The sequence below is a fragment of the Acomys minous genome, assembly GCF_964271855.1.
Source record: "Acomys minous genome assembly, chromosome: 15".
Lineage (NCBI taxonomy): Eukaryota > Metazoa > Chordata > Mammalia > Rodentia > Muridae > Acomys > Acomys minous.
Window position 1 is genome coordinate 30095063 of NC_140497.1, and position 27634 is coordinate 30122696.

Here is a 27634-nt window from a genome sequence, read left to right on the forward strand (position 1 = left end):
ACCAGGACTACACAAACCTGTCTCAGAAAACCAATAGTTATGTTGGTGAGACTTTATGGAGTATCTTCTGACATCACTACAAAGCAAAACCTCACAGCAAACTCCTGATTCCCTGGCTCTTACAATGGTCCCTGAGCCTTAGCTGCCTGAGATGCTTTGTGGTCTGTGTGGACTGGCTTCCATAACTCTGTATTTTGATTAGTTGTGGTTTTCTGTAATGGTCTTTTTGTACTGAAAAGAGAAGTTTCCTTGATGAGGGCTGAGGACTGCACTTATCTACGGATTAAGGCTTATGCTGATGTAGTAAACTGGTGGTTGTAGGTTCTTCAAGAACTATGACGTTACTAGGTTCCCAAAAACAGGCATGATCTCCCTATTCGTTAAGTGGGTCTTACGTCCAATTAGAAGCGGGTGGTTACTGCCAAAGCATGCACGCCACTACTGCACTTGTGTGTCACCATGGCGAGCTCGTTACTACTGTGCTTCACTGATGTCACCGCTGGGCAGAACTGCTCAGTCCTTTCCTCTGGAACATTGTGTGGTGCCTTCTCATACCATGAAAGCTAGTCTTCATGATGGAACATTCAAGTCTGTTCCAGCTTTGGGACCTTGAGGCCTTCTGTCTGAAGTGCAAGGTGTCTTCAGCAATAATGACTGACCTTCTGTCTCTGGATGGCAACCAAAGGCAGTAGTAAAAAAGCCTGTAGTGTTTGGGGAGTCTGTTGGACACCTCTGACCAGCAGATCAAAAAAGGATTCTCCTGCCTGGTGCTGGGTTTTTGTTAGGTGATCCCTCACTCTTTGAGGGAACACTGTTAGCCCAGATGGGATGTCAGGAATGTTAGGATACTTTTCTTAAAATAAAAAGAACTCTTGAAATTTATGAAATTTTATCAATTTTGAGTTAGCATTTTCATAACAATATTACATCTTTCAAGCTGTGACCACTTGTATGTTCAGGGTTTTTTCAGCAGTGTGTTACTGTTTTCAATGTGCACACTGTCTGCTTCTATGGTTATACTTAAATCCCTTCATTCTGCCACATTTGGGTTGTTTGAAATGAATTATTATGTCTAGCCCAAACACTGACAAGGATACACAAGAACAGGAGTACAAGGAGGTGGGGCCAGTGGGCTATCTGAGTAGGTATTCTCACACTGATTTAATTTCAAAATATCCAGGACAGATCGATGCTTTTTCACTTTCTCATTTAGCAATTCACAGCTTGTGATTTGGTTTCCTTTGTGTTTAGTATCCGTTCTTAGTAATTTTATGTCAAGTTGGCACAAGCTATAGCTATATGAGAGGAGGGAGCCCCAATTGAGAAAATACCTGCATAAGATTGGGCTGTACACAGGCCTGCAATACATCTTCTTAATTAGTGATTGATGGATGAGAGCCTAGTCCACTGTGGGCGTGCAGTCCCTGGCCTCTATAAGAAAGCAGGTTGAACAAGCCATGAGGAACAAGCCAAAAGCAGCATTCTGCCATGGCCACGTCAGCTCCTGCCTCCAGGTTCCTACCCTGCTTAAGTTCCTGTCCTAACTTTCTCCAGTGATAAACAGTGATGTGGAAGTATAAGCCAAGTAAACCCTTTGGTCCCAGTATGCCTCTTGTCGTGGTATTTCATCACAGCAGTAGAAGAACCCTACCTAAGGCAGGGTCTCTATACAAGCGCCCAAAGCTGAAGACCTATGTGGGCAGGCATTGCTTTTCACGGCTGCCTTTTTCCCCCTCTATATTTACCTGAGACTAATGCAATGTCTGATTTGTTTGTTTGTTCACAGAGCTGTAGTGCAAGTGCCCTGCAGGCAAGATTGAAAGTAGCTGCACACGAAGCTGAGGAAGAGTCTGATAATATTGCCGAAGATTTCTTGGAAGGAAAAACTGAAATAGATGATTTTCTCACTAGCTTCAAGGAAAAGAGAACAGTATGTAAAACTCTTCAATTGAGGATGAGTGACAACATAATATCAAAATTTTTAAATGTGTTCATAAGTAAAAATCGTTAGCACATAACCAAGCTGGAGTTTTGAGTACTGAGCGGAATCTGAAAAGCTTCTTGGGGAAAGGATAGCAGCGCTTTAAACCTGTTAGTTCTGAGGACACAGCAGGTAAATCAAATGATAGTTCTCTTCTGAATGGTAGTATCTGCGGCATGTGTAGGGGCTGGTAAATCACCGATAGTATTCTTCTGAAAACACCTGTTTTACAAGCTGCTTAAATAGAGAACAACCTATATATAGACGTTAAAAAATAATAACAACTCAAATACTTTTCAGAACTTTCTAGAGCAGCTTCTGTTATGGTGTCAAATATAGTCCGGAATATTTACCCAGTATCTCTGAAACAATCATATTATCTAATAAATTTTATAAAATGTTTTGTTGGCGGGTGGGTGTTTGTGTGAATGTATACTTGTGTGTGTATGTGTGCCCAGATTTTATGAGCTCTATTTTTCATGAGATGGTTGGCAATTTGCCTGTGTTTATAATATTAGTAAGAAATTGCTTTCCAATCCTTTCTATTCTATATAGCTACGTTTAAGGCTTATTTTCTTTTTTCTCTTTTCTTTTTTCCCTGTTACTTCCACATTGAGGTTTCTGTTGGTTTAGTTCTGTGTTCTTAAAAGCAGACATTTGAAATTAAATAATCAGAGAATAAATGATCAGAGTTGAACATTAGGAAAGTTTGTAACTCAAGATTATTTTTAATCAAAGCTTAATGTTTTAGATTCCTAAATTCTGTGGAATTATTAAGCACCTTAAATGTTAAAAAGTTTAAAAATGTTAGTAAATTACAGCATTCTTATTTGGAATTGTGTCATAATGTAGGAAGTAGTTGGAAAAGTAACTGGTATTTTAAACAATTTATCTTCTAGGTTTGCCATTGTAGAAGAGCTAAAGAAGAGAAGCTTCACCAGGCAATAGCGATGCACAGCCAATTTCATGCTCCTCTATAGGTAAATGCATCTGCAGCTGGTATCTCAAGGCTGTTATACAAATGTTCTTTAACAGTGCCTGGTCACTCTGTTATAAGCCTGACTCTGTCATAACCGTTGTTGTTTGTTACAAAATGCTGACACTTTTGCATTAACCACACCACTGTGTGAGTAAGCCTATAACCAGTAGAAGCCTTTTAGATATTTTTTTCAGTATGATGGTGTCCTTAATGAAAGTTTGCATTTCCCCCTAAGGTTAGCTTACCTTGTCATGTTCTTCTTTCTACCATTACCTTCTCATCCATGTTCTGGGAGCCATCAAGCTCCTTTTTTTCTCTTATCCACTTGTTTTTAGGAGTGTTTTGTTTAAAAAAGAAAATGCTGCCTTGTATTAGTTGTATTGCTGTGATAAAGTACGATGACCAAGGCAACCTATAGCTGGAAGAGTTTTTGTTTATGGTTTGTGAGGTTGAGTCCATAATGGTGAGCAAGGCAGCTAGAGCAGGAAACTAATGGGTCATACCTTCAACCACAAACACAAAGCCGAGAGCAAACTATTAGTATGGTGGTCTGTGCCCACCCAAAGTCAGTTACTGGCAAAGCTGCAGCACCAAGTGCTCAGATACCCAGGCCTGGGAGGGCACTTCTCATTCAAACCACCACAAACCCCACAAAGCTTGTTACTGGAGGAAAACACAGCAGTACCATAGAGCAGGAATGAGGAAAGCACAGCCCAGGTACTGAGAAGCACTGAAAGCCACTCAGTAACCAAAACAGCTCTTCTTTCTTGGGCTGGCTGTGTCTCGTTTCTGCATTGAGTCTGGTTTTTGTTTTTGTATTACTGGGATCAGATCCATTGTTTCTATGTGTTCAGCAAGTACTCTAGAACTGACCTGTATCACCAGCCCTGTTTTCTTAGTCACCCACTAACCATTACTGCTCACAGTAGCTGGTGTAGACTGCTCAGAGTCTCCCTGCAATACCAGTCCCTAGGGGAGATGGAAAAATTACCTGCACACAGCCATCCCAGCTGAAGGGGTACACTTTCAGGAGGAACATGGGGCATCCTTTGAAAAGGGAAGACGTGATATGCATTTCTTATCTCTAGCTCTAATTGCATTACTACCAACACTGACTTGCTTTATTTTCTGCAATGAGCTCATTTTTATATACTGTTTTGTGTCCACCCTCCCCCAGCCAAAATATAGGAAATAGATTATCAATAGAAACATACTGAAATCTTTTCCTGACCCAGTTCCTTCCCAGACAAGTTATAGTAATCTAATCAGGAAGACAGTGTAAAGGAATGTTTATAATCTTAAAATAAATTTTAAGTTTACAAATTTTTTCATTTCAGATTTTCCTGAAAACATGAACTACCAAGAAAGAAATGGGACACAAAACTAAGCACATTGTTTTATATTCATGACTTATGAATTGGCATTTCATGACCATGGCTGAAATCCAGATGCACTATAGATTGTATACACAACTGAGACTGATTTTGTATAGATTAGAATGATTGCTATATTTGTTTTGAGATAATTTTCTGCACTATTTGCACTAAAAATGTTTATTGTTGACAGATCCTATATTTAAGTTCCTCTGCTATTCCTGATTAAACATCTATGCATGTAATTCTAGCTATTTTTAATATTTTATAAAACTACTGATTTACATTTTTAGTTTTAACTTGAAGCTGCCTCATCTCTTTATCAAAAATGGTTACTACTTATATCCATATTCTCTTCCTGTCAGCCTTCTTTCAAAACCTATTTTCAGCTGTGGAAAAGTCACTCACCCTACCATCAGACAGACAGACAGACACACACACACACACCGCATTAGATTATAAAACTGTCTGGGGCAGTTTGTGTTCAGAGATTCAGTGTCAGGAAACAGCAGTCCTGCCAATGTGCCATCTCAAGAAAGCAAACTATAATACCTGCAGAGTGAAGAATCTGCTCTCTTAATAGTTTATTTTCAAGCTAAAGATGCATTTAGGGAGCAATACAACTTAATATATTGGTTTTGTTTTGTTCTGGAACAGGGTCTCACTTTGTAGCCCAGGCTAGCCTCAAACTTGTGCTCCTCTTCCCCAAGTATTGGTATTATAGGCAGGTGCCCCTCATCTTATACACAGATAATAATAATTTAAAAACTGCCTTTTATGCCAGGCATGGTAGTGCATACCTTTAATCCCAGCACTTGGGAGGCAGAGGCAGGCAGATCACTGCGAGTTCAAGGACAGCCAAGGCTACGTAGAGAAACTCTGTCTCAAAAAATCAAAAAAACAAAACTGCCTTTCACTTAAACCAATACAATAGACTTTCATGCTAATTTAAAGAATAAGTATCTAGGGGTTTTGGTTAAATAAAGGTATTTTTTCTATATTCCAAATGTTTAAAAAAATCCTTTTGCTAAATGGTTAATCTGGAAAAAAACGTCAGTGACAATTTAATACTTACTGTGATTTAATCTTTTTCTAGAATTATTTTTCCTGTGGTGGAGGGAAAAGCTTTGTAATAATAAGTAAATGTTTAGTCATAATTTTAATGAATTTAATTTTCTAATTTGTAGATGTATTCAGCAGTTTGTTTCTATATTTTGTCACAGAACTAACCCATTAAACCACATAAAGAAGACAGTGAATAACTCCATATCTGAGGTTTGGTAAGGTAGGATCTAAACCACTAAATACCCTCTTCATATTCCAAAGCCTGCATATGTTATGGATTGTCTTCTTACTCTACATATTTCTGGCAATGGAGTTTTAGAAAAACAAAAACATTTTCTTATTGAAACATATGTGGAAGACATAGGCACATAAACTGAAAGACCCAATGCTGGCTCTTCACCATTTTAATTGCATATCTTCCTAGCACTATTGCTAATGGCATGCTATTTAATCCTCAAAATGGCCAATGAGGGGTAAACCTGTTATCCCTGATATGGATTCACAGGTGAGGTAACTGATGTAGTGATTTTTCAAATTTGTGATTAACTTGGGGGCATTTAGACATTTCCTATACTGCACTGGTGTTGGTGTTTAACATTCCTTCAGTCACTAGTCAGTAGAGAACTGCAGTCTACTTGCTTTCTTAAAAAAACAAAAAACAAAAAACAAAACAAAACAAAACAAAACAAAAAAACAGGCATATCCAAGAACAGGAAACCAGCAGACTGTGGGCCTTCTAGACATTGATTCATTTATCTGTCTTACTAAGTATCTGCTAAACACCTCTAGAACTATAGAAAGACTACTCAGAGACAATGTGATGTGTCTAGGTGCTTCTCTCCCTTCCACGTGTGTCTGTCTGTCTGTCTGTCTGTCTGTCTGTCTGTCTGTGTCTCTCTCTCTCACACACATACACACACACAGATGTTTACCCAGAGCATGTTGTTTATACAACTACAATTTTTTTTAAAACTTGTATTATTTAAGTTTCATTGTTACTTAAGGAAGCATACTTTCTCCTTCAAAGTTCAGAGACCCTCTTTACAATCCAATAACTAGACTGAGACATTTGACCACAGTTACTTGTATTTAACAAGTTGATAAACTTGTTCAGATGTTTGTTACTTGTCAATGAATATTTGAATATGCCAGTATGAATGTGAATTCTGTACTTTCAGAATTACATGGTTGAATTTTATGGCCATATTTCTTTTTTGTAAAAAAAAAATGGCTACAGATATGAATACCAAAGAAAATACTCTAATTTTACATTATAATATAGAAGACGATAAAGGAAAGCTTAGGAATTTCCAAACTACCCAGCGTAAAATTTGTCATGGCTATTTAAAGGTGGTCAGTACCAAGTCAGTGAGGTCTTAGTTCAGTGAATTTTTCAGAATAAATTAACACTGGAGAACTAATAGCAGAGTACAAAACTGAGATTGACCACAGTTTATATATTTAAATTAGAGGACAGCTATGATTCTGTTGTAGGAGAAAGAAGTAAATTAAACTCTTGCTTTGTTCTTTTAAGGCAGGGTCTCTACCCAGGCTGCCCTCTAGCTTGTGATGTAGCTGAGGATGACCTTGCCTCTCTGATCCTCCATCTCCTGAGTACTAGGATCATGAGCATGGATCACCAAGCCCAGCTCATGTGGTGCTTGGGCCTGTATGCAGCGCTCGTCTATGGGAGGCAGACACTCTACCAAGTGACCTGCATCTTCTTACGGCATGAAAACTTGTGCTGAGGAGGTGGCACAGTGCTTGTCAGGCAAGCATGAGGACCAGAGTTCAAATCCTCACAACCTACATAAAAACCTGACATATGGTAGAACCTGTAATTCTATTACTCCTACATAAGAGAGGAGGCTGAGAGAATCATTCGAGGAAGCTGTGCAGACCAGCTTGTGTGGTGGACAGAATGGCTGCAAACAAGGTGGAAGGCAAGGACTGGACCTGTGGTTCTGTTCTCTCATTTCACCACTGAAGGTTCTTTTCCTGTGTGTGTGTGTGTTTTAATTGAAAATTGTTAACTGACTTGCAAACAAGATCAATTTTTTTAATATTACTAAGTAATAAGTCACTTGAGCTGTAAGCATTACTGTTAGGAAGTACTGTCTTGAACCAGTAATATATTGAAGTCCTCCCTGGAACTCTCCCTTAACTTCTAAACACTTGGTGACTGAAGCTTGATTTAGAATGACTATGAAGTGCTGGAGACTTTTGGTGGAACTGACCATGATTTATTCAGGGTTTCTGAAAGGACAAGCTACCATTAAGCATGTATGTAATGTCAGGTTAATTTGTAAAACGACTGTGTGAACACGTTTAAATTCAGCCTTGTGAAAGGATGAAAGGAGCAAACAGTGTGGTTCTGATGGTGAGGGCGTCACATTAAACATTAAAAATTAAAAAAAAAAAACATGGCCCAATTTGGCATAGATGCTGGTTTTTCTTTTCTGTTGTTGTTGAGAACCATAAGAAATTAGGCAGCAGTATTTCTAAGAGTGGACACTACAGAAATGGCAAGTCAGGCATGATAACACACCTGTAATGCCAGCACTTAGGAGGCAAAAGCAGGCAGATCCCAGAGGTCAGCCAGGTCTACAGTTAAGATGCCATCTCAAAAACAAAACAATAACAGTCAAACAATGAGCTGTGTGAAGCTGTAAAAAGCCATCTCCACTACATCCCATGTGTTCATTAGCTATTAGATACACTATAGAAAAGGAGTAAATATTCCTTATGTTTAACTGGGGAACTTCCCAACACAAAATGCTCAGATTTAACATCTAAGGAATTATACTTGCTTTATTTTTATATTAACAATATTTTTCTATTACAGGCCTTTAGTATATTAAAGTTGTTCTGTCTTTAAATATGAACACTGCTATACTGTATTCCATTGTGCTATGTGTGTATAACTGACTTGAGAGGTCTTCAGCCTCTTTTCCTTTTTTGTATTATTGTACTTCTACTTCCACAAAATGTAATACATTATCTGATAAAAATTTTCACTTTCAAATGCCGTTATAAAAGTTTAAATTAAATTTATCTCTTTATTAATGTACTAGTATTGCAAATCATACAATAAGAATGTTTCATTGTGTTCAAACAGTGACATTTCTGTTAAGAGTTTTCAGATCAAAAGCTTAATACAAATCCTGGTTTTTTTAAAGCATAAGATGGGAATGATCCTGCTTTAAATATGCATTTTAACAGAAACTTCAGAAATGACATTCAGCAGTCCATTTCATGAGATATTGATGATGTTACAGAAAACATTGTTTGCTATATGATTTTAAAGTGAAAAGTGCTTTAATCTTTACTCCATGTTTAACAGCTGTGATGTGAGGTTTGAGGAATGACCCTCAAAAGCTCATGTATTTGAGTGCTTGGATCCCAGTCAGTGGAACTGTTTAAGGAGGACTAGGAGGGGTGCCACTGGGCGTTGCCCTTACAGTTTTCAAAAAGCCCGTTACCAATTAGCTCTCAGCGCCTCTTGGTTCTGTCTCAAGTTGTAAGCTGTCTGCTTCTGCTCCAGTGCCTGCCTCTTGCCACGCTCTCTGCCATGGTGGTCATGGATTCTAACCCTCTGAAAGTGTAAGCCCCAAATAAATTACGCTATCTTCTTTGGTTGTGGTGTCTTACCACAAGAGACATAAGCAAAACCCCTAGCAGGTTGGTATGGCTTAGTTTTAGTAGGTGTAATCTCTGAAGTAGCAGTAAAAGGCTGCCAAGAGCTGATACTTGGATTCATATTTGACATAGAGAAAATGAGGGAGACTTCTGCTTTATTAGGGACTACATCCATGTTAAAGACAGACATACATTTTTAGCATTTTAAGTGATGAAGAAAAGTAGAGGGGGAAATAAAATGATTATCCTACCTGGAATATTAATTGCAAAGCTCTTTAAGAAGATAATAACAAAAGAAAGTATGCTTTCAGTACTTATTTTTAAATGTCTTGATAAGACAGAAGGAAATGTCAGGTGTTTCAGAAAGCAAACTCTCTGGAAATGAAATAAAACTGCAGCCATTTACAGGCATGAGGGAGAGGAGAGGAGGGCTTTGTAGCAGCGGCATGCTGTGCCGGGAAGACTGGCACGGGCAAGCTTAGGTGGTGCTGGTTTCTACGTAGTGAATGTAACTTTCATAGTCTAACGTGGTGAGCAGTCTTCCTTTTGGCTTGATAAAAGAACTGGCTGCTGAGACTGTATTCTGTTCATTTTCATAGCTGTCGTTTCATTGTTCTGGATGGGATGTGCCATTTCTCAACACACTTTTATTATGAATTGCACTTTCCCCTTAACCTAGAAGTGTTTCTGTGTCTGTCACTTTGGAACTCCAAAGGGACACTTCAGGCAGTGAGAAACACAGCTTCATCAGAGTCCCGGTCCTTGCCGCTGTCTTCACTCGGTGCGTGCTCACCACCACTTGGGGATCGACAGCTTAAATCCTCCACCCCTGACTCTTGATCACTGTTCACTGACAGATCGGGATCTGAGCTTTTCAAATTGTCTTGAGTTAGAATCAGAGCAGAATCTTCATCGCCCTGGGAAGGGCTCCTCGATGGGAAAGACTTCATGTTCCCACTGTAATCCTGAGGAGTGTTGGCCGTGCTGTTGTCTGAGGTAGAAAATCCCGAGTGTTTGCTGGGTTCACTTTGCTTACTCTTCATTTTTGTGCCATTTAAGTGGACTTTCTGAATTTTTTCCAGCCTCTAAAAAATAAATAACAACAAGCAATTTATTCTTATACATGTGCATGTCTTATTTACTGCCTCCCAGTTGAGGGTAACATTAAGGACCAGAGGTCATGAACTTGAACAAAATGTCCAATAGAAGGATAAGTGCCTTGACGATTCTGCATAATGTGAGCAATGCAATACAGTTAAAGAACCTGTAAGTGAGTAAGTGGCCATTCCCCCTCCCCCTTTTTCATGACTATATAATTTGACATAATTATTTTACCATATTAACTCTAAATTTTTTAAATTTTAAAAAATTTATTTTCTGCATATGTTAGTCAAAAGAAGCCATTGGATCCCTTGGAATGAGAGATACAGACAATGTCAGGAGCCATTTAAGTCCAATGAAAGAGTTTTCAGTGCTCTTAGCTGCTGAGCTACTTCTCCAGCCCCTAGATTTTTTTAAGGTAAGAATGAGGTATTTATCTCATCAAACTAGGACTCCCTCAAAAATTTATATAATTTAATTTCCCCTCCCTAGATTGGCATTTTGTATCACATCTCTTGTAATATGTGCTCTTTTTATGTTTGGTCTGCTCTTCATGAGCACTGTGTTCATGTGTCAGTAATTCACCGCTGCTTGTGCATCCGTTATGCTTATGAATCATTAGACCCCAGCAGATCATTTTGGGCCATTCCAAATACATTTTACTTCACTGTATTCTTTAATAAATATCAGTAGGGGGGTATGCAAACACCAAGCTTTACATACTCAAAAGCATTCCTGCCCGTGTCTAGTTTTAGTGCAGAAGCACTGTGCAGTGCCATAGGAGGAACCCAGATGAATCCAGAAGCAGCCACAGAACACCCTGGGTATTAAAACACACAGGCAGCGTTCTCATAGCCACTTGGAAAGGTAAGACGGTCTCCAGGGAAAGAGCAGAGGAAGCTCCATCAGGAGCCTGAGAAAGCAGAGTCTGTACCTGCAGTGGTTAGAAAGCCACAGGGGGAGGAAGCACTGGAGACTGGGATTGAACGGAATTACGGGACATTATAAAAACATGCTAAGAAACTTTAGCTATATTAAAGAACCAACATGGTGAGATTTAAGTACTTTTAATAATCTATATATTTTGTTTCTAAATTTTACAAGTGTTCAACCAAAAGAATGTTTTAAGTAATATTTAAGATTCAGAAAGCTGGATGCATTTATGAAAGGTCTAAGGTGCCTCCAAAACTGTAAGTTAATCTGCAGCTTATTTTTGCTGAGTTTATTCTTGAGTCCATGGTCTCAGCTGTACGCTATACCTTTGTCATCTGGATCATGTGAACATGTGCATGGATTTCTAGGCATGATGCTAAAGCACCAGGACTCCTTATAAAGTAGTGATCTTGCTGCACACAGTTATATGTATGAGTGTGTGCACCACATGTATCCAATGCCCGTGGAGATTATAAGAGGCAGTCGATTCCTTGGAACTAGTTACCTGTGGTTCTGAGTCCCCATTGAGAACCAAGCCCAGATCCTTGTTGAGAGTCTCTTAACCCCTAAGCCCTCTCCAGCCCAGTCTCATTCTATTCTAAACATTCTCACTTGAAAATACAGGTTCCAAAATTAGGAATTTATTGCCAACTCATGAGCAAATGAATGGTAAAGTACAGTTTAGGATGAGTAAGGCAGAATGATAGCACTCACAAGAGGAAGAAATGCAAGTAGGAAACACATTTATGTATATCTCTGCCCAATAATGGAAATTATGCATGCACAAATTATACCATGTAGATACTCAATCTCAGCTATTCACATACACAGTATTAATAAAATTTTTAAAAGTGGAGCAGCAGGCTTTTAGTTGAATGTATCCAATTTTTTGCCTTTTCACATTTCCATGCACCCCCTCCCCTTTTTTTAAAGCTTAAAAAAAAGATGGAAAAAAATAAAATGTACTGACCAGTAAGGTATTTTAACAAACTAAAGTGGGCCAGAAAATAACACAGATGACTAAACAGGGTTTGGTTTGGGCTTTATTTGTGATGTTGATCCGAATGAGACTCTTAGCCACTGACTAAAAAGAAATGACTGGGGCTGCTTTTTAGTGTCTAGATCTTGAGGGTCTTCCTCAAGGTAATACTCAAGAGATAGGTGCAGGAGAAATATAAACAATAGCAAGACTCTTACTTCTTCTAGGGCCTCCAGTTCTTCCTCCAGCTGCTGGGACTCCTCCTTCACGGCCATGAGATAATCTGTAACAGACTGTCGAGGCTGCATCCCCTTTTCAAAGCGGTTATACATCCCACTCCAAAACCTGGGAAGGAAGGATACCACATGTCCCGTCTGAAACCCACAGTCTCAAGTCTCGTCTTCAGTATCACAGCCCAACAATATTATAACCAACAGCAAGTTACAGGCTTGAAAAGCAGCTGCTAAAGGTAACAATTTCAGGTTGATTCTTTTTTCTACGGTGGTTAACTTCTCCAAAGGAGAGCACGCAGGCATGCAGCACACATTCAGTATCTTAACTAGAACCTGTAAAGGCCGCCTTGCTCTCCTCACCCCAGCAACATCTTAATCAATGGTTTCCATGGACAAATAATTCCACCAAACTTGAGCTTCCAATTCTACTTCTACAGGACTTGATTTTCTCTCTTTTCTCCCTCTTTCTTACACTTCAGTTATCATGAGAGAATTTATATTTTTAAAGATCTTATTATAAAACATCAATTTCTAAAGGGAATTTCACATGACATGCAGTGGAGAGAGACACCGCGCTGCCAGAAATGCCACCGTCAGGTGGGTATTTTCTCTGGTGGGTTTTATGTCTCGCATAGCCTTGAAGCTTCTGTTTCACATACTTTGGCCTCTGAATGTTAAATCATGACAGCTGCAAACCACATCTGGTAAGCTCCTAACGACCAACATACTTATACGTGAAGTTGCATGGAGCTGCAGGCAGGTGAAGGCTCCCCTGGGTCTGACTGTGGTCAGCTCTAAACAGAGGATTGAGGTAGTCAGCCCGATTCTTCCACAGGTGAGACCACAAAGAGTAGGTTCTTTCTTGAATCCTGTTATCTCAAAGAAAGGCAAGAAATGACTAATCTTGGCTCTTCTGAATAACAAGTATATTAAAGCTGGGAACAAACAAGTGTTATCTGAAGCATTCTTACTATATAGCATTGACATCACCTGATAGTCTCCACTCCACTGCTCTGTACCAGCCTTGACAGAATGTTTGGTTATTGTGTCTTTCGGTCTTTATCTCCAAATAGCTATTGGATACTTAACTTTTCAAGCACTATGCAAAATGCATCATGTTTTATTTACTCCACAATTCCTATATATCCCATTTCTGGATGAAGATACAAATAACTCCAAACCCCACAGCTTGCAGTAGAAAAGCCAGTATTAAAAGCCAAGCAGACAGCATTAGGATTAGCTACCCTAGTACAACAGATCACAGACTATCAAGAGAAACAACTGAGACTAAGGATACGATCTGCTCAGTTCATTCTCACCCATGCATGCTGTGTTGCAGTCAGAGGCCAGAGTTCAGCCTCAGGACTACTTCTTCAGGAACTGTGAGCCTTTTACCATTCTCACTGCGTATGGAGGAAGGGGGGAGGTTGTGAGTATGCATGCATGTGTGTGGCATATATGTGGGTACACGTGTACATGTGGAGGCCTGTGGTTGATGTCAAGTATCATTCTTAATTGTTCAACCTTACTCATTAAGGCAGGCCCTCTCAAACCCCTACCTCACAGTTCACCAGCCTGCTGCTCTAGGGTAATTGACTAATGGCTCAGCAGTTCTTTCAGAGGACACAGGTTCGGTTCCTAGCACCCACTAGTGGCATACAACCATCCAGCACTGACTTCTGACCTCTGCATGTCCCAGGCATACATGCAGGGCATATTCTTACATTCGGGCAAAACACAAACCTAAAATAAAACTGATAAATCTTCTATAAGCATGCTGCCGCATGGAGGTTTTGTTTTGTTCTGAAATGTGAGTTCTGGGGGTTGAGATTATGTCCCCACGTTTATACAGGAACCACTCTATGAACACACCTGTACTCTGCAGAAATAATCCTTGAAACCCCATGGAGAGAAGAAATCAGAATCCTCCAGAAAAAGTTTTCTATCCTACTCCAGATGACACAAGCCTACTAAAATCTACTTTATTTAAACTGATTTTTTCCACAATTAAATCGGATGTCATACATAATACAGCTAAAATCATTTTATGCTATTAGTACCTCAAAAAGTTCTTCCATTTGCACTTCTTAAATCACCTCAATTTTCAATGGTATTTTAGAGTCCACATTTCAAATGCTGTTAGTTAGCCTTGACTAATGCTGCAGCAGTTTTAATCTAAGCTGGCTGGCTATTGTCAAGTGTGGTGTCATGAGTTCTAGGAAAGTCTGGGCTATACTGTGATGCTCCATCTCAAAAGCAAATTGACAGGGAAGGGGAAAAAATACACACACACACACATATGTTTATGATCTACTTAAATGAAAATGTATTTATAATGACACTCATCAGCTATGTGCAATGAATATATGCAATAAAAAACTGAACTAAAAACCCAGTGGCCTCAGTTTCAAATAAGCTTTTCTAATTAATTTGAAGTTTTTCTTTCTATCAAATATGTCTCACAATTTTTTACAGGCAAAATTACATTTATTACAACAGTTTTCCTTAAATATTGGTGTCAAGTCTTCCAGGCAGAACTCGCTGGAAAAAATAACTACATATTTCTGTCAGCTGGTAACATTTAAACCACTTTCAAAAATGTCAGGAATGGGAAAAGAATATAGACTAGTGTTACTCACATAATTTTCAAATTTAGGAAAGCTGTATGAAATTATCAATTGCTAAAATCATTCAATATTGGACACCAAAACTTACTTGAGTTCTTGTCTCTCCTTCTGGCTATTACACAGGAAGTTTCCAAACTGGCAGGAGTAAACGTGATGCTGAATGTGAATCAGAAACCTCTCGTTGAACTCAAAGGCGCAAGGGAACTGTTCCATTAACTGCCAGACACACTCAATGAACTGGTCGATTACTGGAGAGATTTCTTTAGGGTCACCATCTAAATTGCCGTATCTATAAAACAAAGTATTTTAAACTTTATAACTTATGTGGTTTGAATTTGTTTTAAATAAAAAGCTATAAATGCAAAGGCTATCATAAAAGCAACCTTAATTCCTAAATAAGTCTTACAAACATATGCCAGAGGGGATGGAAGGAGGACACCAAGAAAACAAGGCCTCTAAGCCAATATGGTGCATGTGAGCTGACAGAAACTGAGGCAGCCTACACCAGAAGGGGCCCTAGAGCTCAAAGGAGAAGTGGACACGCGCTCCCATCCCTAACCCAGAAGTTACCTCCGATGAAGGACCACTTACAAATGGAAATTTAGTTTCATCCATGGGAGTCTCATAGGGAAACAATCTACTCTTAAACGGAGGCTGCACGTCCTGCAGTAGGCAGCCAACGCTTTTATCCCTTTAATTTTTTCTTAGATTGTTTTTACTCTACAGATGGTACATACTATGGATTCTGGTTTTCTGTTTTTATAGGATTCCTGGGTTTGTAAGGGAATGGATCTGTGTCTATATTTCTTGTGCCCATTCGTAGGCTGTTTGCCTTTGTTTTCTGCAACTCCAGTGTGTTTTTATTTTACTTTATTATCCCTTAGATGCCTGTTTGTTTTCTAATGAGAGGTAGAAAGGGGTTAGATCCAGATGGCAGGGATGTTGGGAAGGTCAGAGAGGAGTTGAGAGAGGACCATAATTAGGATATAGTGTATTCAAAAATCTAGTTTCTATACAAGAAAAATATATTGCTTACCTATGATTAAATTTATGTCCAAAAGAAATCCAGTCCTTTTCGATTAACACCTACACACACACACAAAGAATATAAATATCATGGAAGCTTCTGAGGGAACTCTAAGAGAACCAAACTAGAGAATATGCCATGGGCCTGGAGAGGGCTCATTAGTTTATGAGCACGTGATGCTCTTTAGAGGACCCAGTTTCAGGCCCCAGCACCCACATATGGCTACTTCCAACTGTCCATAACTCCAGGTCACGTGCACGTGGTGCACACATCAGTACTTGCAAGCAAATCCCCTTATATAAAACAATAGTAAATAAATCTTAAAAGAATGACGTTATTCAGAATGTATCCAGGATGAAGGCCTGCTATATGAAAGTTAAAAGATATCGGTGAGACTGCAGTAGCTCTACCCAGAGTCCTCCTGTACCAGGCACAGTGCATACTGCTTCGCATGTCATCTTGGTTGTTTGACAGGCATTTTTTTAAAAAGGGAATATAGATGAAATTATAGAAAAAGCAAATATAGATGGAATAGTCTGCAAAGATCATGGTCTTAGGGAGTACTTCATATCAAACGTCTCTGTGCCTAACTTCATCTGTTAACCAACACGTAATGCTGGGTTTTTTGTCTGTCTGTTTAATGCCTAGTGAAATAATATGGGATAATTTAATTCTTTAGTAATACATGAATGGGCTGATGTCTGGCTTTGACAACTGTAAGTACATTTTATACATTTAATGGCTTAATGTGGAAACATTTCTCTGTAGTAAAGAAAAAGACACATAGCAGTATATACCTAGGAAGCCTATGTTTTCCAACTAAAGGAAGGACTGAATGCAGCCTGCTCAGATAAACACTGACGCGGGAGCACACAAATCTCAACTGTCTGAAATTGTATGTTCTGAGGAGGTAGCCTGCCTCTTACTGCTTTGTCCTCAGGGTGACAGCTGGCATGACTAACAACGGGCCAGTGTTATGGACATCTTTGTGGAGCTCCTGACAGCCTCTATCGCAAGCATAGATTCAGGATCCACCAAGCACTGACCATCAAATTATGATTCAAGAGGCAGGTACCAGGTCACCTAGTCACCAGAAAGCCCCTACATTCATTTGAAGGAATTCTGCCAGCTCAGCTATAACATCATATCCCAGGCAACTGCAGCTGGAGTCAAAGTCAAACTGATGCACACACAGAAGGCTCTAGCTCTCACAGATGTGTTCCTAATTCCAGCAAAGACGAAGAACACTTGAGTCAATACTCTCTCATCAAGTTCTGTGAAGGGCCAGTTAAAAAATAGAAACTTAAAGTGAACGGTGTTTGTTGTCCCTTCCCAAGAGCTATTGATATGTACAATGCAGAACTTTTTCCAAATATTTTTCTCATTTCCTGTTGTGTTGTCATACTCTGTCCCAACTTGAGCAAAGTATGTATAAAAATCAGTTTTCCAAACTTTTAAATATATTTTTTATTGCTCCCAAATTCACACCTAGGACACTGAACTAAACTAGTTTCAACAACCTCAATATTAATTTATCTCAAGCCTGCTTTGATTTCTGCCCTTTAATCAGCCTTGCTGATCTACTAAGAGAAGAAAAATGCTGATTAGAAAAAAGTCACAAGATTCTAAAAATGAAGTGCTCTGCCAGTCAAGGCTTTGGTTCTCTCAGGACGGTTGTCACCAGACTCACCATGAATCCCTTCACCGTCCGATAGTAAGGGTCGAGCAGCAGGCTTGCCACTGAACACACCTGAGCCGTCCTGTCCCAGCCATCAGAACAGTGGACAAGCACACTTGCCCCTTCCTCGGAAACTGCCTGAAATGGCAAAGGATCACTGTGACTATGAGATTTCGCATAGACTAACAGAACTCGAGAGTTAGCACTTAGGCCCAGCATTCTTAGAACTAGTGGCCAAAGCCTTGCTTCCTTACTCATTACATACAAAAGCCACCATTCAAATCACAAGTTAACAAATGTACCGAATACAAGTACGTGCACTGTGCAGTACACCTCATGACATGTCCCCAGCTCACATGCAAGCCAAGTTAAGCCTTACTGAAATTCTGGGGTTGCTATAAGCCTTTTCTAAAAAGGAAAGGTACAAGAATTCTAATTTATCAAGTTATGAAGTTACAGATAAAAGAAGGGCCAAGTAATATGTCCAGGGGAGGAAGTAAAGACTATATCAGAAACTAAAAGGAATTTACAGAAAACACCCAATAGCATAATAGAATTATTAAACACTTCATATAAAAACATATAAAAAACATTTTACATCCAAGTTCCAGCAAGATCGTTCCAATGTGGAATGGAATCCACCTGCTAGCTTTTGCTTAAGTCATGACTACAGCAGGATCTACAGGATTCAATCCAAGCCCCTATCACTGTGGTGACATCCATGGAGCTGTACAGTCTCCTATAGAAAATTCATTCCTTTACCCAGGATTAAATCTACTAACACAAGAATATTCTGGGAATATTTTAACATTTGACCACTGTGTTAACAATTAGTTATCTGGGCACTGTACTCTTTCACAAAATCATTTTCACCATACAGAGGTCTGCAAAGCCTGCTACCCAGGCAGTGGGTACAAGACAGCCAATAGGAAGAGGACAGGCCATGTTTTGAGGTTATACTAGCGTGGTGTCTAACCCGTTCACTTTTTTCTGTGCCTTCACAGACCTTTGCAATGAAGATCCCAGCATCCATGATGGCTTTGATGTGCCTTAGCCAGCCTGAGTTCTCTAGCCCCCACAGGAAATCACTCATAGAGGGAGATTTAAGTTCACACACTGCAAGAAAAACCATGTTACAAAAGTGAAACTAAGGCAGTCTCTCAGTGTAAATGACCATATTTTAAAGTGCTTTGTTGACTTTAGTAGATACAATCTAGTTAAGTCAATACATAGCCAAGTTTATACAACTAAACTCTATGAGTCACTTCAAATAAGGCTTTTAAAAATTTTCCCCTTATCACAGGAGATACCGAGTCTACTTACAAGAATCCTAATATTGATGAAATCATTGACTGTTGCCATTGGAAAAGTCCAGCACAGACTATTACTCACGTTTCTGGTGTACGTATTAAAATTGTGCAGCTAAGGAGCACTTGACCTAAGAATACTATGGAGGAAATTATCACAATGTTGACTCTGGCAATTATCCAGTTAGAACGCGCCATCACCTCAGTGCTTCCTACTAGGGCTGTTAGAGGAACACAAAAGTGAGACCCTAAAAGTATTCCTTACATGGAAAGGATATAGCTCCTTTTGCAGCAGCCTACTAGGTGAGAGTGAAACTTGTGTACAGAAAGCAGCAACTCCCTGATCCTCAGGCTCTTTCTGTTCCTCTTCTGCAATGTTCCTGAACCTTAGGTGTGTGTCAAAACAGAGATATACTTTCAAAGCTAAACTTCCACAATTGTAAGTGCTTGAAAGTACATGTGCATATGGGAGCACATGGAAATTGTTAATTCCATAGATGCTTCCATAGATTGTTTAATTCCATAGATGCTTCCTGCCATATATCAGATAACAAGAGTTTCATTCTGACTTCCTGAAAAAAAAAAAAAGCGACATAGAAAAACCATCAGCATTTAAACTCTAGTTCACACAGAGATAATGATGAAAGAAATAACCCTGAGAAAGCGATTTTACTGGAGCCCGGGGAGAAGGCTTAATCAGGAGAGTCCCTGCCTCACAAGCCTAAGGACCTGAGTTCAGTCACTAGTACCTAAATTAAAACCTGGGCATGGTTGTGCATGTCTGTAGCCCTGGCACTCAGGGGAAAGGGAAGAGAAAGAAGGGTTCCTGGAACTTACTGACCAGTTACTTACTCCAGACAACTGGTGAGCCTGGGTTCAGTGAGAGACTGTCTCAAAAAATAAAGTGAAGAGTACTAGAAGGTATCCAGTGTTGACATCTGAGCTCCGAACATGTGCATATGTGCATGCAGATGCATCATGCACATAACGCACTACATACATAATAAACAAAAGCAGAAATAAACAAATGAGCTACTGAGCCATGAAAAGACAAGGAGGAACCTCATGTGTGAAACTACAGGAAAGAGCTTCCTACGCATTAGGAAAAGACAAAACTACAGAGAGAGCAAAAGGCCAATGGTTTCCAGCGGTTAGGTCAGACAGGATGGCTCATTAGGACACAAGCACTGTGTGGACAGTGAAGCTACTCTGTACAACAGTGGATACATGCTATTAAACATTTAGAGAAAACCACAGTGTACACAGCGCTGAACCCAATGGAAACTTGGAGCTGTAAGTGCTAATAAGGTGTCAGTTTAAGTACACAGATTGTTAACAAATGTGTCTCCCAGTTCAGGAAGTGTCGGTGTAGGTATAAAGATTATAACAGATATGCCCTCTGGTACAGGACTTTGCGAAAAGGGTGGTGTTCAAGCTGGGAGGATATACATGTGGGGATGGTATGCATGTAGCAAGAGACACATGTGGGGAAGATATGCATTTGGGAAGTCCATACACATGGGAAGGCTATGCATGTTCAAGTCTATACTTGTGGATGGCTATACAGAAATCTATCCACTGCTTAGTTTGGGAACCTACAAATGCTAAAAAAAAAAAAAAAAAAAAAAAAAAAAGAAAGAAAATAAAAGAAAAGAAACCCAAAACAGTAACAACAAACCTTTAAAAAACAATGACCAGGCACCTCGAACGGCCACACTGCTTCAAATCTCCCTTAAAGAAAATGTTCACGCCACCCAGTTCTTCCCTTTGTTGTAACACTGTTAGTTGGAAATGTGTTTTTTATCTTTTCAGTACTTACTGAGAAGCTTGTAAGCTTGGACCTGCTCCTTAGGTTTCCTCTCAGTTTTCTCAAGGGTAGGATGAGGATAACAGTTACCCATGTGGAAAGGGTTAGTCCTTACTGCCTACAACTCTGCAGCTCCATCTGGCCCGGCTTCCAGTTTCACACCCATCCACAGCGTCATCTGACTCAGTCTTCGCAGACACCAATCCTCACCCACCTATTTCCGGGGCCATGTTTATGTTGCTGCCACACCTCTTCTATGCTCTAATACTTTTGTATTTTTGCCTTTTTATTGAAAACTATTTCATGATCATTTTAGTGGGGGAACCAGGAGGAAGCAGGAAAGTATGTTGTTTTTAACTGGAAGAGAAATAAGAGACCAAATTGTGCTGGGGTAGGGTAGTAGCTTGAACCAAATCTCTTTATATCAAACCGAGTCAGTAAATAAACAAAAACCTACTCATGCATCCAGGGCGGTGACCAAAAGACCAGTGTCTGTCTGAACTCCACCGGGGAAATAAAATAAAAATCTACCCTGAGATGTTGAAACTGTGGTTTACACTCATCTCTGGAATTCCAACCCTCACTCTTCTGCACACAGAAGTCTGTGCTGAAATGACTGCCCCGGAAAGGAAGCACAAACCAATACCAGCTCAGGAGAACACTGGGGAGTCCCATAAAGTCCCAGAAGACTTGTTTCCAACACAAGCAACCAAAGCATAGCCAATAAATGCAGACAGAAGATGCAGGAGTGGCACAGGGAACATGATGCAATATGCCAATGACCCACAACAAAATTTCACACATCTAAACTGGAACACAGGAAGGGAACAAGACACATCACTTTCCTGATGTCTTGATTCACACTTGTCACAACATGGGGGAGGACCAGCATTGCAGCAAGACTTCACGCAGTCCAGTCTGAGTGGTTCCAGATCCCAGTTTGCCACGATGCCCAGACAAAGGAAAACAGGCAAAGGGAGTCACATGCTGCAGGGCCCAAGGCACAGTTGCAAGTGGTCTCTGCTGTCTCAGCCTAACCACACAGCCCTGCCTCCCATCCAGCCTTCCTGCCCTGAACTGTCCATCCGTCACAGGAAATACAGCCTTCCTGAGCATCACCTGGAACTCAACTTTGTGTGCCTTCATCTGAGCCTTTCTCCTGCCTCCAACCTAATAGCAAAGCCCCCTACTCTAACCACTAAAGTTGGCCATGCATCTTCCAGAATCAAACACACTGGTGCAGTGTGGTGTGAATCATGCAAACAGAAACTGAAATGACTGGGAAACGCCTGGGGGAACATATTAATAATGGAAGGGAAATAGAACCTGAGTTATTAGCCTCAGCCCAAGTGACTATAGAATAATAAAGTTGATGTACATTCTGGGTGAGAAGCAGGAGGAAGACAAGCCCCACATCCCCAGATCAGAGAACTCGAAACAGACCTTGTGAAGAGAATAAGGGATCTCAGAAACTGAATCACCAGGGCCTAAGACTACAGAAAGCTGAGAGGGGGTGGGAGAAAGCCTTGTGATAAAGGAGTGGCAGAGATAAAGAATTACAAATTTGTTGCTGTTTTGTTGTAAACACAGAAATGTTTAGGATTTTAAAAACTTTCTATAAGTGAGAACTTTATTAAAAATCAAAATTTAAGGTCCTTTTTAACCACACCCATCTCTAGGCCTCCACTGTAGAAACAGCTCAAGTTGTAACACCCATCCCTTCCTATACCTCGAGATCTACATTGCCTTAGCCTAACTCTGTACCTGTAATCAAGTAACTGGGGCAGGCTACTCTGTAGCAGAGGTTTATTCTGCCTGTCAAGTCTGAGCTAAGCTTAGGGCTCTGGCTATGGCCCTGCTAGCCAGCTCTGAAGGGCGCCTCACATGCGTAGAGTGGGAGCCTATGTGTCTGCATGTTACCTGGCCTCTCCTGCTTCCCATAAAGCCAGCGGCAATGCCATCACTGAGCTTCAGTCTGAAGACCTTGCTCAGTCCTTATCACCCCGGAAAGACCTCCATTCTGTAAAAAATAGCTTCCCGCCCTCTTCTTTTTAAAAAAATTTTAAATCAGTCTATTAAACATATAGCAAGTAGGAATAAAATAAAATTAAAAACCAGCAGGCAGCAAATAGGTAATATATTATTAGACATATCATCCAGCAGGAACCACCAGGGAAGCCCCTCCCTCACACCAAAAAAAAAAAAAAAATGCTAGCTGGAAGCACTGATGAGCAAAGAGAAGCCCAGGCAGGTGTCTCCACCCTGACTTCCCACTATCTTAATACTTCACAAGAGAGACTGAGATTATTTGTAAGCACAAACTTTGTGGCACTCTTCTTCCTGCTTTCTTTTTTTTTTTAATTTTTTATTAATTTATCCTTGTTACATCTCAATGGTTATCCCATCCCTTGTATCCTCCCATTCTTCCCTCCCTCCCATTTTCCCCTTATTCCCCTCCCCTATGACTGTTCCTGAGGGGGATTACCTCCCCCTGTATATGCTCATAGGGTATCAAGTCTCTTCTTGGTAACCTGCTGTCCTTCCTCTGAGTGCCACCAGGTTTCCCCCTCCAGGGGACATGGTCAAAGGTGAGGTACCAGAATATGTGAGAAAGTAATACCCCACTCTCCACTCAACTGTGGAGAATGTTCTGTCCATTGGCTAGATCTGGGTAGGGGTTTAAAGTTTACCGCCTGTATTGTCCTTGGCTGGTGCCTTAGTTTGAGCGGGACCCCTGGGCCCAAATCTGCCTATCATAATGTTCTTCTTGTAGGTTTCTAGGACCCTCTGGATCTTTCTACTTTGCTATTCCCCCATGCTTTTTCATCTAGAGTCCCAATAGGATGTCCTCCCCTCTGTCCCAGTTTCCTGGTAAGTGAAGGCTTTCATGGGACATGCCCCTTGGGCTAGTATGCAGATATAAGTGAGTATATACCATTTGAGTTTTTCTGCTTCTGAGTTAACTCACTCATTATGATCATTTCTAGCTCAATCCATTTGTCCACAAATTTTGGGAATTCCTTGTTTTTAATAGCTGAATAGTATTCCATAGTGTATATGTACCACAGTTTCTTTACCCATTCTTCTACTGAGGGACACTTAGGCTGTTTCCATGTTCTGGCTATTATGAATAAGGCTGCTATGAACATGGTTGAGCAAATTTTCTCGTGTGCTGGAGCATCTTCTGGGTATATTCCAAGGAGTGTTCAGCTTAATTCATCGACATTCAATTCATTCACTTAATGTGTTCAATGGGTTTGTAGCATGCTTTGTGTATCTGAAACTCAGACCAGCTCCAGGAACACTGATATCACCCCGAACCCCCATCCGTGCCTGGCGGCAAACCTCAGTTCTGTATTCCGCCCCTGCAGCCACGGGTCTACTCTCTGTCTCTTTAGACTTACCCATTTTAGGCATCATAAATTGAAACCAGTCAGCATATGTCCTGTCAGGACTGACTTCTTTCACTTAGCATGTTGTCAAGTTTCATTCCCATCACACTGTCCTCATCTCAACTCTTTTAAAATCAAATCTAAACAAATCTATTCACCAACAGACAGACATCTGAGTTGCTTCCTGCTTCCTTGTTATTTTGAATAACGCTGTTATGTATGTTCATGCACAACCCTTTTGTAAACCTACATTTTTTTTTCTTTCATGGATTCTATCTAGGAGTTAAATCTCTGGACCACAGCATAATTCTATTTTTAACTACTTGAGGAGCAGCAAGAAAATTTTTTTTGTGCACAGAAATTATAGCAATCTGTGCTCCGACCAGCAGCTAAGAAGGCCGACTCCTCTGCATCCTCCCCAACAAGCTCTTCCGCCTCTGCCATCGGGCCTCCTCTTCTGGATGGAAAACTGTATCTCACCACGATTCTTCTCCCAAGTTAAATTACACTCAGCTTTAAGCACAAATCTGTTAAATCTGTTTATAATTGCAAGTGTCTTTCTTCCTCATCTGGAAGTATTTCACATTAGTTTAGTCTAAGGTCTGTGTTTTGTGTGAACTAAGCTGCCAAGCACTCTTGTGTGCAAACTTCAGTTCTTCCCCACCTAACCCTGCAGCCAGGAGCTACCTGCCGTCAGCTTGGCCGTTTTAAATGTAAAAGGTAGAAAATGTACTTTTCTCAAATCAAGGTAATGCTTGTAGAATGCCAGCATAGTGAAGATGTCCCAAGAAGTCAAACCACAGAATCATCACTGACAGAAAAATCTTACAAACGAGTGTTCTGATGAGCAAACCCACAGTCTTTGCCACCACAGCATGGCTACACTGGTACGCTTTTGTAGAAATAGGAACCATAGAAAAACTGAATTACCAGGAAACTGAGACAGAGGAGAGGACATTCTAGTGGGACTCTAGATGAGAGAATCATGGGAGAAAGGCAAAGTAGAAGGATCCAGAGGGTCCTAGAAGCCTACAAGTAGAACATTATGATAGGAAGATTTGGGCCCAGGGGTCCCGCTCAAACTAAGGCACCAGCCAAGGACAATACAGGCGGTAAACCTTAAGCCCCTACCCAGATCTAGACAATGGACAGAACACTCTCCACAGTAGAGTGGAGAGTGGGATATTACTTTCTCACATACTCTGGTGCCTCACCTTTGACCATGTCCCCTGGACGGGGAGACCTGGTGGCAATCAGAGGAAGGACAGCAAGTTACCAAGAAGAGACTTGATACCCTATGAACATATAGAGGGGGAGGTAATCCCCCTCAGGAACAGTTATAGGGGAGGGGAATAAGGGGAAATTGGGAGGGAGGGAAGAATGGGAGGATACAAGGGATGGGATAACCATTGAGATGTAACAAGAATAAATTAATAAAGGAGAAAAAAAAATCTAAAAAAAAAAAAAAGAAAGAAAAACTGAAATCCCAGATGCCACATGCTTTTCTAAGTATCATAAAGAGCTTTCCCATTCTAACAATGGGGAAGGCGCTAGTATTAGTCTCCTGTGTTACATGTGGGAAGCAATGCAAAGAAGTGTGGCCTTGGTCCACTCTGCCAGTTGAGATGGCACAGGAGGCTGGATAGTCTGACTCAGACCATGTGGTCTTCTTCATTGCTCAACTGCAGATGTGTTTCATAACTCAAATGTGAGCCACTAGAGGCTCTCCTCAGGACCACATGTCCTGAGCCCTGCCCTGACGTACTGCTCCCCCTGCTCCCATCACTCCACCCCCTCACTGTCTGACAAACAGATCAAAGGAATGGAATTGAAGATCCACTTATAAGCCCACACTCTTATTGCCCCCTAATTTTGACAAAGATGCCAGCAGGAAACATTGAAGAAAAGACAACATCTTCAACAAATGCTGCTGGTCAAACTGGATAGTTACACATAGAAAAATGAACCTACATCCTTATCTCTTACCCTGCACAAACTCTATTTGAAATGACACAAACACTTCCATATAATATCTAAGGTACCTTGAATCTGTGAAAGGAGAAAGTTGGGAATTTCTGACCAAGGCTCCGGTAGAATAGACCTGATAAATGAGAGCATGAAACTAAAATGTTGCTGAACAGCAGAGAACATCATCATTCATGTAAAGAGGCAGCCTACGGAATAGGAAAAAGCCTTTGCTGGTGTACATCTGGCAGAGGGCTAATGTATCTCTCAAACCCCATCACAGACATTTCTTTATGTAGTAGATTGCAATTAACAGCTGGTTAGATATTCAGAATACAAGATACTGTGGTGTGCTCAGCCCTGAATGAGATGTCTATAGTGCACACGCGCGCGTGCAAACACACACACACACACACACACACACACACACACACACACACACACCTATCCTCCAAAGCCCAAGGATCATCACAGAGAAGAAAAGACTGCAAGTGGAGCAACGGGGCAGCAGCTCATATGAACTCAAGGAACATACAAGATCTGCACAAGCTCAAGGCTGAAAAAAATCCCAGGATGGATGAGGCAAATGGTCATAAAGTCCCACTTCTAGCTGAGGAGAACTAGCTGTTGGCTGCTGCTGGGAAAGGAAGAGGATGTCAGCTTTTGTTAAGGATGTAGCCTCTGAAAGGCCAGCAGATAGCCCTTCACCTACACGCATGTGCTAGCACTAAGTGGACATATTGGTTTGTTTTTTTAAAGATTTATTTACTATGTATACAGTATTCTGCCTGCATGGCAGAAGGGACACCAGATCTTACTATAGATGGTTGTGAGGCACCATGTGGCTGTGGGGAATTTAACTCAGGACCTTTGGAAGAGCAGTCAGTGCTCTGAACCATTGAACCATCTCTCCAGCCCCTGACATATTAGTTTTTAACATAAATAATGAACACATGAAATTAGAAGGAAATAGTATGGTGGTGTCAAAGCAGATACTAAAGGAGGGTTTCAAACACACTGTACACATGTATGAAATTCTCAAACAAAAAATAATCTACCCTTTTTCCTATTTTTAAAATTTAACCACCAGATAACTTAAAATTATAATACTGCTCATAGCTAAGACTTGCATTTTATTTCTGTGGACAATGGTGATTTAAGTTGCTCAGGAAGTTCACTTTGACATATATACCTTTAAAATAAATTGTAAGAGAAAATCACATAAATAAATTTCAAAAGTATGTATCTTGGCCTAGCATATTCAACGGGCCCTCCATGCGGCAAGCTCACTCTGCTTGTGGACACTGCCCAAAGACACAGCCCATCAGGAAGCGGGGCAAATTCTAGCACACTCAACGCATTTGTAGTACTCCCTAGATGCCTGGTACTTACAACATCCAACCTCAGGCCGTGACCCAAAGTGCTCAATTTAATCCTAAAATACACACATTCCAAGGAGGAGGCCACCAGATTCAGCTGATTCTGTTAAGCTTTCCATAGAAAACTGTCTTGAAGTTACTTCATTTAAGAGGCAACACTCAGGTTGGT

At 40.5% G+C, this 27634-nt stretch overlaps 2 protein-coding genes across 5 annotated transcripts in view; one reads left to right on the forward strand and one right to left on the reverse strand.

Annotated features, from left to right (window-relative positions):
- Nucleotides 1-15269, forward strand: part of VPS37A (VPS37A subunit of ESCRT-I) — a 44248-nt gene extending 28979 nt beyond the window's left edge. The window contains exons 10-17 of one of the 4 annotated variants that reach the window (XR_014775040.1): nt 1787-1930; nt 2881-2961; nt 5557-5618; nt 10190-10303; nt 10428-10556; nt 10888-11005; nt 12278-12519; nt 15034-15269. Coding sequence is in view for 2 of the 4 variants with exons in the window: in XM_084759674.1 (XP_084615800.1) it covers nt 1787-1930; nt 2881-2961 (225 nt within the window). In the remaining 2 variants the exon portion in view is untranslated. Of the gene's footprint in view, nt 1-1786; nt 1931-2880; nt 2962-4297; nt 5241-5556; nt 8469-10189; nt 10304-10427; nt 10557-10887; nt 11006-12277; nt 12520-15033 lie in introns of those variants that run through there. The other 3 variants (XR_014775041.1, XM_084759674.1, XM_084759673.1) reach the window with 3 other exon arrangements.
- The window catches only part of MTMR7 (myotubularin related protein 7), an 83806-nt gene continuing 65347 nt past the window's right edge, over nt 9176-27634 (reverse strand). The window contains exons 8-14 of the mRNA XM_084759670.1: nt 18622-18731; nt 17628-17753; nt 15947-15996; nt 14999-15199; nt 13012-13152; nt 12269-12395; nt 9176-10122 (exon numbers count right to left, since the gene is read on the reverse strand). Coding sequence (XP_084615796.1) covers nt 9760-10122; nt 12269-12395; nt 13012-13152; nt 14999-15199; nt 15947-15996; nt 17628-17753; nt 18622-18731 — 1118 coding nt within the window. The 3' untranslated portion in view covers nt 9176-9759. The remainder of the gene's footprint in view (nt 10123-12268; nt 12396-13011; nt 13153-14998; nt 15200-15946; nt 15997-17627; nt 17754-18621; nt 18732-27634) is intronic.